We start from the raw sequence: 10,460 nt of genomic DNA on the forward strand, positions 1-10,460 counted from the left end.
TTTTAAATTTAACTTAGTATGAAAAGAGACTGCTTTCTAGATTTAGAATTACTTCTTTGACAGGATCTGATGTATATTTACTTATTCTTTAACAATTTATTAAATACAAAAAAAATATATAATATACCAATTAAAAGCAGCTATTTAGTTTGTACAATTTTAATGTTTGTATAATTTTTTGCAATAAAATCATAAAAAAAAATGTACGTATAAAACATACTAATAGTCATAAATATGTATCTTATAATCATTAAACCTGTGTCAATTTAAACGACATGCAGTATTTAAATCATATTAATATTTTTAGTAGCATATCATGCGTGTGTATGGGTGTGCATCAACAAAAAAAAGCTGTACTTTAGTAGTAGAAAAATATAAAAAATCCAACTGGTTGCAATTTAACTATTATATAATGTACCATCGCATAATATTATTGAGTTTTCTTATATTCCAGTTCTCAAAGATTTCAGAATAATATTCGAAAATAAATATCACATTTCTTATTAATTCTCTCAATAGTACCTGTATTTATTTGGTGTGTAAAATAATAATGATATTAACAATAAGATAATTTAAGTTTGAAATAGTATGAAATCGCAATTGTTCAATATATATTATACACAATAAAGACAAAGCAGTACTCTAAAAAATATGGACAAAGGTTTTGTTAATTCAATGATAGAAACTTATAAGAATTCAATCAAAAAGCACAAACGCTATATCTCAATTTTTAATTCTTCTCAATTTTAATTATTAATGTGATTGTACAGAATGTACATTTTATTCAACTTTATGCTGTGGAACAAAAAAAAGAAATAAAAGTTTTAAATATAAAAAATAGAATAGTATCTAAGTGTTAGATAACTTTTCCTATAGTATTAAATGTTTTATTTTGTGATTACTATTGCCAGAGTAATGTGTTACAAACTAGGATAAAAATAATTATATTTTTTAAGCAAGTGTGGATTATTACAGTTATATCATTGCCATTAATTATTTGCATTTGAAATTCCCTGTATTGTACTGTTATATCTGTAATACTTAGTACATAAATGAATTATAGAAAATACAAACGTACATATCGCATTTAAAGTTCTTCGTCTTTTAAATTTATAAATAATCATATCTCTTATTTTAATGAAATAACAAATTTATTTTTAAATGTCATGCATGCATAATTAATGATGAGATAAAGAGATATTTGTTAAAAGCATCACCTTATATTTGGCAGCATATCAGTAACTACAGTTTAATCTTATAATTACATCTATATAAATTAATATCTGTTTTGCAACAGTAGAAAAATTGATACCAATACATATTCTGTTAAAACCTATGAAATGTGAATGTTTCTTTGTATCACACTTTTTTGCAAAAACATTTTAATATATTTTAATATAATACCTACTATAATAACTACACTGATATAAAATAAGCAATAGATATTACAATCTAAGATGTAATTACGTATTTGCCACATGTATAACATACTAGTTTAATCAGTTAGTCGTTGGATGATACAAAATTGGCTATCAAATTCATGAATGCATTAATTTCTGTGGATTAACATTGAATAATTATTTTTAATATTTGATTGAATGTTAAGGGGGGCAAAACTTGTAGACAATTAATATTAACTTAAATTCTAATACCGTAATACAGCAGTGCAGCTAATATGCAATTCTTGTATTCATTTAATCAGTGTACTAAGCTATTCTAATGGAAAATAAAAATCAAATCATTTACAGATGCCAGAGACTACAAAAGCTTTTAGTATAGTACTTCGATCCTCGTGTAAAGTATGAAATTGGTATCAGTTTTTTTTTTCTTTTTTTTACAATTATTTCTTACACACTATAGGTAATACAAAATCATTGTAAAGAAGATTTAGTTAAAAATGTGTAATCATATTTACTTATATACAATCATTAAATACTTTGACTTGCAGTCTCTTTATTCCAATGCAATACTGTTTTATTTTTATTGTATTTTTATTGCAAGTTTTGCTGGCATTCAATAAAATACGTATCTTTCAGGAAATTATAAATATAATGTTGTATAACAAAACGCGCGACTTTCAGTCGAATAGTGAAATCGTATGGTAAAACTTATGATGCAGCAAAGAAACGTGTAACATAAATGCATGTATACAAGTAAAAGTTTATGCCAAGGGAAAGAATATTTTTTGTATCAAACATACTTATATAAAAACAATCGATGCATTTTTATATTAATTATTTAAAATTAGCATTGTAATTACCACTCTCTTGGAAGGATATCATCATTACCCTTTATATCTTAATTGCTTTTTTTTTCTTGTAAAGACATAACAAAGTATTTAGTAATATTATTGTCAACAAATTCATTACATTAAGAAACTGACTTTTGTGTAATATATTAAATAGCAAAAATTCAAGGCCTGAGACTACTATTAACATTACTTAAAGTAACAGCCTTATACACTTTTGTATTGTTACACATTTTTTCTGGATATGTATAAGAATGTATGCTGATTATAAAATTGATAAATAAAATTGACCTATATATTAACAAAAAGTAAAAAATCATTAGAAATATTACCTTACCAATTTTATTTCAACACTACTCTTGTATATCACAAAAGAAAAAAAGTATGAGGCCTCTAACAAGTTAATGTTTGTATACACGTAAGCATACATATATATGTCACTCATCTTCTAATACTATAATAAAAATTTTGTTAGTATAAACAGTTGTTTGGGTACTATTAATTTTCCGTAAATGATAACGGAGGGAATAGTATTCCTGTAGAAGATACTTAATTAGTATTACAAATTCTATTGTACCATTAAGCTGATTGCAATTATTCTTTTCCAACTGTAAATTAAAAACTGTAAACATAATGCAAACGTCAAGTATAATGCGAAGGATGATTTACTTTTACGTATATCGTAGTGATTGAAATGTAATAATCATGAGTTATAAAATAACGTGTTGTTAGATTGTAGATCACTCTTATATCCTATAAAAAATAATCGACAGCTTATCAATCTTTGAAATCTAATTAAATGTTTTCTGAAAATTGACACGATCATATACTGTACTTTTTCATCTCAAACATTTATGAATCCATACTTGTTATGTTAACACTTTTTTATGCAAGATATTTTATTCTCAAATACTTTTATTACATCACTTTTACGAATATCTTTTTTTCTATCACAGTGATACACATGAAATTAATTCTTCCTTTGACATTTAAAATTTCCTTCTACTTTGCTATTACTAGCAATCACTGTAGACGATAGATTATTATGCGATCGTGCACATATCAAATGTTCGAAACATGTATCAGCATTTACTATGAAATATTTAATTCCATTCCTTTGGCAGTCTGATAGTCTTGGACAAAGAATCTTTCTTGTTTCAATACATATATTTCATAGTATATAATGAATTGGTAACAAGCACAGATTCTGATTCTGTGTTTGAACTTTACATTTCATAGAAAATAAAACATCTTGCATGTATGATTTTTTGTTTAAGGTGATGCTGTTATATTGTTATATATTTTTCATTTTTATTACATTACTTACACGTACAACTTTAAACGCTTTCTGTAGGACTCTGGAATTCGGAAAGTGCATGTATAGGATTTTGCACTTTTTTCTGTGAACCCTTACGAACTTTTGCTCTTACTTCTTCTGGTCTTTCAGGGCGCACCAATGGTTTCTTCTCTGGTGCTTTCATTTTCCATACAACGATTGGAGACTACATACGAATAAGATAGTTATTAATTACGGATTTTTAACGCAGATGTGGATAATAATTATAACTTATTAATTTCATTGAAAGTTTAACAAAACTGTAAATATGTATCTTTTTCATAAATACTTACATACTACAAAATCCAGTGGTTAGTTAATAAAAAATTAATAGTTATTATGAATACATACATATATGTACATGTATGTATGTATGTATATATGTGTGCGTGGTTAATTAATTATACGTCGTTAAGAAGATAAAGTGGGCAAAATCAAGAAAATAATTGTAACGCCTGTGTGATACTTACGGTAACTGTAGATTGTCGAGGATATTTTGTTGACGCGACGTACGAAGCTTTAACAGTAAGAACAACTGCATTCATTAAATTCTTAGCTGCTTGGATGAGAGAAGTTGCACTGTCAAGTCCAGATACAATTAATTCCCCACTAATATTTTGTACATCCGCTTTAACTTTACTTGTAATATTCATTTGATGACAATATAGTGCGATACGCTGTAAATATGCCAAAAGATCTTTTTTAGTAGAACTTTCTGGACACTGATCTGCTATTTGTCTCGTTAATTTATCTAATTTAGTTCCAGCTTCAGAAATTTTCTTTGCCGCGTTAATGACATCCATAGTTGTCTTTAAAGGTCCCCGGCCTCTAGTAAAATCTGTCATCTCCATCATAATCATGCACATGTGCTTCGCAAGAACAATAATATCGTTCCCTGCGTCGTCCCATTTGGCAACTTCTTTATCGAACTTTAACTTCTCACTCTTGAAATATTCTACTTGTTGCAAAATCTTCTGCTTGTCCTCTTCCGGCATCTTGCGCATAGCTTCGCGTGCTGTGGTAATGCCGCTAATTTCTGGATACTCGTCAACACCGTGTTCACCAGTTTGAGCACTTGATTTGCTACGAGTCTCCAACGTATAATGCTCATCGAGTTCAACGTCTTCCGGATCTAAATCTTCGTCTGCCTAAAATAACAGACAAATAAGAACATATGGTAAGAGGATGAAAGAGAATACACAAATTAAACATTCATACTGTATCATCTTACTCTGTTCATTAATACGGCGCGCCTAATTTCACGAACTCCGTCGTAAACTAGCCTTGAGGCATCTATAAAGTCATTTTCATCCACATCTTTAGCGGGATTGCTACCCAGAGCATCTACCGCGACTTCTACTCTCTGCGCAAATTTCGGCATCACTTGTTCCCTTAAAACTTTTACAGCTTCTAAAACCCGTTTCGTATAGATACAAGGCTCATAATTGTCCATTTCCGCTTGAACAACGTTACACACTCTGGCAGATCGTCCACGGATTGCACCCGCAGTTCTGTCCAAAGTATCAGCATCACCTTCTTGTAATGCCAGTACACATTTGTTTACGTCCTCCAAGATATGATTCTCAGATACAGCTAAGAAATCATCGATGGTAGTAATATCGTCAACAGCCTCTGTTAATACTCTCACTTGGTTCTCCCAGGCTTGACGAAATACTTCCATATTATCTAAAGCAACTTTCGATCGATTACGCGCAGCCAGAACGCGTGCAGCATTAATTACTTGCGGGCATAAGTTTCCGATTTGAGCTGCCGCGTAACGTACCATTTTTACACCATCCTCATTCCCAGACATACTACACACTAAATTGGCGACCTGAACAAGAAGTATAATGTTGATTATGCACATATATGTTTGATTAGAATGATATCAATATCTTAGTTGCGTATAATAATATACCTCAACTAGCTTATTAGCATGCTCCGTAAAGACAAGCGCATACTCCTCCACTTCTTTATCACGACCATTTCTTGCAGCTTCGATAAGTACCAACAAAGGTACGCTCGTTTCCAGAAAACTGTCAGACACATGATCTACTACAGCTTTTCGTAACTGTCTACGAAGATCGCGAGTTTTTCTGCACATATGATCGATGGCTCTTTCCAAGCCTTCTGATTGTTCTTTGACACCCATCTGTTTAAAACATATATTAATTTAGTAAAATTAAATTACAACAGCAAATATTATACGGACATTCAAGTAAGATCTATGCTATTTTATTATTTACTAGTATCTGAATGCAAGTTATTCAAACTTTTCTTTTTATTCGTTATTAAAAGAATAAATCACAATTAATTGCGAGATGGATTTTACATTAATATTTGAAAGATGCTACATCTTCTGACATCCGATTACAAAAATTACATTTCTATTTGTTTTATTAAAAATAAATTTTTCTAAAAGAAGCCATGTGCTCAAGCAAACAGAAAAATAAATCGCATGATTATCTTCGTAATCTTTACGTTACAGATTTATATTTAAAATATACACTATTTATCTACACTATTTATTTGCTTAGTACAAATTAATCCATAAGCATATTACATCTGATGCTGTAATATTTATTTCATATATCTATATGATAATATAGAATTATATCAAGTAAGGAATAATTGTTATTAAATCATATAATAAATGATACATAAGATAAATTCGATTTATTAGCAACAAAAACTTCTTGCTCGATCTGTAAATTGTATGCAAGAATAATGAGGAACACAAAAGTTTTATATTTACCCGTTTCCCACCCCGAGCAAGCTGTAACTGCAGTCATAAAAAATAAGGACAAAAATGAGTAGAATGAACATACTAAGAAATATGCAAATTAATAAACTGTGTTAAACTATAATTGTAAATGTAATTATTTATGTGTTCTGGATATATTTGTGATCATATGTAGTTGTAAATGTATTATGAAAAAGAGAGAGAGAGAGAGAGAGAGAGAGAGAGAGAGAGAGAGCAAGAGAGACACAAACTAAAATAAGTTATAAAATTTTTCTATACGTTACTGCAACTGTTAAAACTCATTTAAATATATTTTATTATATATATAAATAAGTTGTACATATAAAGCAAAAGTATGTATTGCAGAAAGGCATAAAATATTCATAAGTACTCACATTATTCATATATTCGCTCAGCAAATCTTGAAGTGCTTGCCTAACTGCATTACATTCCGCAACAATGCGTTCTCTACGCTCGTCACGCGTGCACGAGGAATCGGCCATCAGTGCAGCACCACTGATAATACTTTCCAATCTTTCTTCAAGACTCGGTCTTGTACGCACTTCATTGTACGCGAGCGGAGACATCACCATCCTTTCGTCAAAATCGTCCAACGCGGCAGCTAATTCTCCGGGTCCTTCGTAAGGGTGTTGGCTATCAACCGGTGTCTTTCCCTGGGCCACGTCATTAATGGTATTTACAGCTTCGCATACTTGTTTCAATACATAGTCACGATTCGCTTTTGCCGCTGCTAGCTCTGGATGTCGAACATAGACTTTGGATGCAGTAAGAAGCATAGTCGAGTGTTTCTTAAGGACCGCTCGTGCAGCAGCTAAGTCATCTCTTAATTGAGGATCTTTTAATTCTTGTTGACGTTTCGCAGCCTGATTCATTAGTTCCGATGCGTTTCTTCCAAATTGTTTTATATTTTCCAACAATTCACCTTGGGAGGATGCGTTCTTTAATTTTTTTAGATCATCCTCTACTACGTGAAGTGATTTTAGCAACAAATGCACGTCAACCATATCAGCTAAAATAAGTAGACGAGTCACAGCAGATAACAGATTTCTCGCGGCACGGACCATATTACCCCTTTTTAAAGAAGAGCAAGGATCTTCGGAGAATTCTCTACAATTAACAACAAAGTAAGTATATATGTTTGTATAATTATATTTAAAATTCCTTACTGTATTAAAAGCAACATAAAACCAATAGTACCTGGCAGCAATGCTCATTGCTGCACCTGTCTTCCTCACTTCCTCAACGGCGCTTATCATTTCTGCAGTAATATCAGGATTTTCATAAGCAATTTGTTCACCTTTTTCAATAAAATTACTGGTTGCTTTCTCTACAGTCCCAACTAAAGCGCTGGCCCTCTTTGATTTCCCTTTCTTTTTCTTGCTGGGACCCTTTGTATTTACAAGTGTAGTTACTTGTAAAACCAGAGGCTCCAATGTCTTTTCCACAGACATTGTACGAATCTCTAAATTTTTTGGATCCCATTTCAAAGTTATTGGCCCAAAGTGATCTGACATTTTTATCGTTTCGAATGAGTCAATTCTGAAAGTTAAGGTAACAATATTTATGTACTTGTTGCATTTATATGGTATAATAAAGAAATTACCTGTGCCTTTCCACCGCGATACGGGCAATTTATCGAATCAAAGTAAATTAAATGTAAAAAAATCAAACTGTTCACAGAATACACTTCCACAATTGTAAAAAAGATGACGTCATTATTTCCGTCAGAGTTGAAAAGCGAACGATAGCTGAACAAAACCGGTCTACGCCCGAAGCTTGGAACACGAATGACGAAGGGATACTTATATACGCAGGACACACGGTATATGTAACTCGCATGAGAACGCAACAGCCAATCAAACATTATCTTTTTCAAACTTCCAAAGTGTTATCTGCTGTCAGATTATTTCATTGGCGCATATACTCCTCTCTGTATCGTATACACCGTGTATCTGGTAGCGTGTATCTTAAGCGTCCTGCTATTCATGAGTACGAGCACTGTCGTTTTTCGTAACGCGTTACTGTCTACGCAGAGGCGTGCATCATTTTTGAATTCCTATCATCCTGAAGATAAACAAGACTTCATTCTATATTATAGAAAAAATAATATTAAGATATGATAAATATTTAGAAGTATTTCGTTGACCATCTCGTTACTAAAATGACGGAAATTGTTGTTTTAAGCGATTCAAATGATTCCGTTTTATCCGTCGAACCTATCGATGAATTAAAGAGTGTTGAGAAGAAGAAGAAGAAGGAGAAGAAACATTCTCCTGGTGATAGTGATTCGAGTGATTTTGAATTTCCTGAAGTAAAATTTTCTCACGCCATTGATGAGGATAATGTGTTTAGACTAAAAAATAACGAAATTAGTTTACCCATTGTTAATAGCCAAGCATCGTCCTCCCGAACCAATAAATGTATTGTTACTAATAAAAATTCGAAACAGCGAAATGTTCAAAAATGTTCGGATGCGTCTGCATCTACGACAGATGAAGAAAACGGGATCGTAAGAAGAGAAAAGAGCGATGGAAGGTTAACGAAAAAAACGAAGAATCAATTAACCGAGGAAAGATTAAAAAGACAGAAACAATTGACGAGAGAAAGAGCATTGAAAAGCATTGCCGCTAAGAAATTGAAAAATCTAAGCCCCGGTGAATGTATGAAATTTATAGAAGTTATTCTTGACAAAGGTATTGAAAGTTTCACTTTCGTCAATAATATAGTAAATACATTAATCGATGCCAGTTTACAATATAGTATTAACAAAGAATTAATTTCAAACAGTATTACGTGGAAGAGAATCATTGAAAATGGTTATCTTAACGAGGCCAATGAAATATGTACGGTAACGAATGTTGAGAGAGTTAATCAAATGCTAATAATTTGGAACTGGGATGAAGCTGTAACAAAAGTGGCAGACAATACCTTTTGTACATCTATCTTAAGTATCAAATCTACATTAGATCCAGATTGCAGAATAATATTGGTCATTTTTGGGATCGATGATTACTTTACACACAGAAGGAATGAAAGAAATTCAAATAAAAGTAGAGCTAAAAATCGAACGCAAAAGTCGGGTACCAAAAGTGATGTTGAGTTTAAAAATTTTCCAGAAATATCAAGGGCACAGCTTGAAACGTGTCTCAATGAAATACAAGTTATTGCCGGTTGTAACAGTAGAATAATTAATAATTCTGAAGATTTAGCATCAATGATATATCAATGTACAAAAGCTATAGCAGAGACACCATATAAATTGAAAAAGAATACAGATTTAACAAACAAATTTGATTGGTATGTCATGGGAGACAATAGAAATACTGTGAGAGTTGATAAAGATGGAAATGGGTTGAAAAGATTATGGCAACAACAACTTTGTCAATTTAATTTAAGTAGCCTTGAAATTGCAGAAGCAATTTGTTGTATATATCCAAGTCCTATGGATTTAATCGAAGTAAATATGTAACAAGCGTACATTGTAATATTTCTCTCCTACTTTTTCTACATATAATTTTTTTTCCTTTCAGGCTTACATGAATTGCACTGATGACAGTGGAACACATTTGTTGAAAAATATCCCAGTAAGTAAATTATTTTGTTATTATACTTTATATACATGTACACATTTTTACTTATACAAATATATGTTTAATACTTTACAGATTAGAAGAGCAGCTGGACCTCTTACAGCTATACGAAGAGTTGGTCCAGAATTAAGTAAAAGGATCCATTTAATGTTCACATCTAAAGATGGTGAAAATGTATTATGTTAAATATTCTTTGTAGTAGAATTCAATACATATATAAATAGATTTTTTAGATATTTGCAGACTTCTTTCTGTCTTTTTTATTTTTATTCATGTAATAGTCACCTAAAACACACATTATAATAAATTCATTATTTTGTATAATTATCTGTTTCCATGAATATAAAAAATTAGAAAATTATTCGTTCATATATATTGTACAAACGAATAATATTAAGTATATGCGAGAGAAAGAGAGAGAGAGAGATAGCTTTATATAATAATTAGTTATGTATTAAATATTTAAAAATTTAGCCTGCGCGTATAATTTTCGAGTGAATAAAACGATAAAAATGTCTAGAT

General features: G+C 31.0%; 2 protein-coding genes across 2 annotated transcripts; one reads left to right on the forward strand and one right to left on the reverse strand.

The window, feature by feature from the left end:
* Nucleotides 1-928: 928 nt before the first annotated feature.
* On the reverse strand, nucleotides 929-8,129 carry Alpha-cat (catenin alpha). The gene is made up of 7 exons (XM_076902250.1): nucleotides 7,952-8,129; nucleotides 7,546-7,887; nucleotides 6,723-7,455; nucleotides 5,503-5,736; nucleotides 4,816-5,418; nucleotides 4,055-4,732; nucleotides 929-3,750 (listed from the first exon to the last, which is right to left on the reverse strand). The coding sequence occupies exons 2-7, from the start codon at nucleotides 7,860-7,862 to the stop codon at nucleotides 3,586-3,588; spliced, it is 2,730 nt and encodes a 909-aa protein (XP_076758365.1). The 5' UTR covers nucleotides 7,863-7,887; nucleotides 7,952-8,129; the 3' UTR covers nucleotides 929-3,585.
* A 380-nt stretch (nucleotides 8,130-8,509) lies between these two features.
* Mms4 (Methyl methanesulfonate sensitivity 4) lies at nucleotides 8,510-10,163 on the forward strand. The gene is made up of 3 exons (XM_076902418.1): nucleotides 8,510-9,805; nucleotides 9,879-9,932; nucleotides 10,014-10,163. The coding sequence occupies exons 1-3, from the start codon at nucleotides 8,510-8,512 to the stop codon at nucleotides 10,122-10,124; spliced, it is 1,461 nt and encodes a 486-aa protein (XP_076758533.1). The 3' UTR covers nucleotides 10,125-10,163.
* The last annotated feature ends 297 nt before the right edge of the window (nucleotides 10,164-10,460 follow it).

The sequence above is a fragment of the Xylocopa sonorina genome, chromosome 10, assembly GCF_050948175.1.
Source record: "Xylocopa sonorina isolate GNS202 chromosome 10, iyXylSono1_principal, whole genome shotgun sequence".
NCBI classification, from domain to species: Eukaryota; Metazoa; Arthropoda; class Insecta; order Hymenoptera; family Apidae; genus Xylocopa; species Xylocopa sonorina.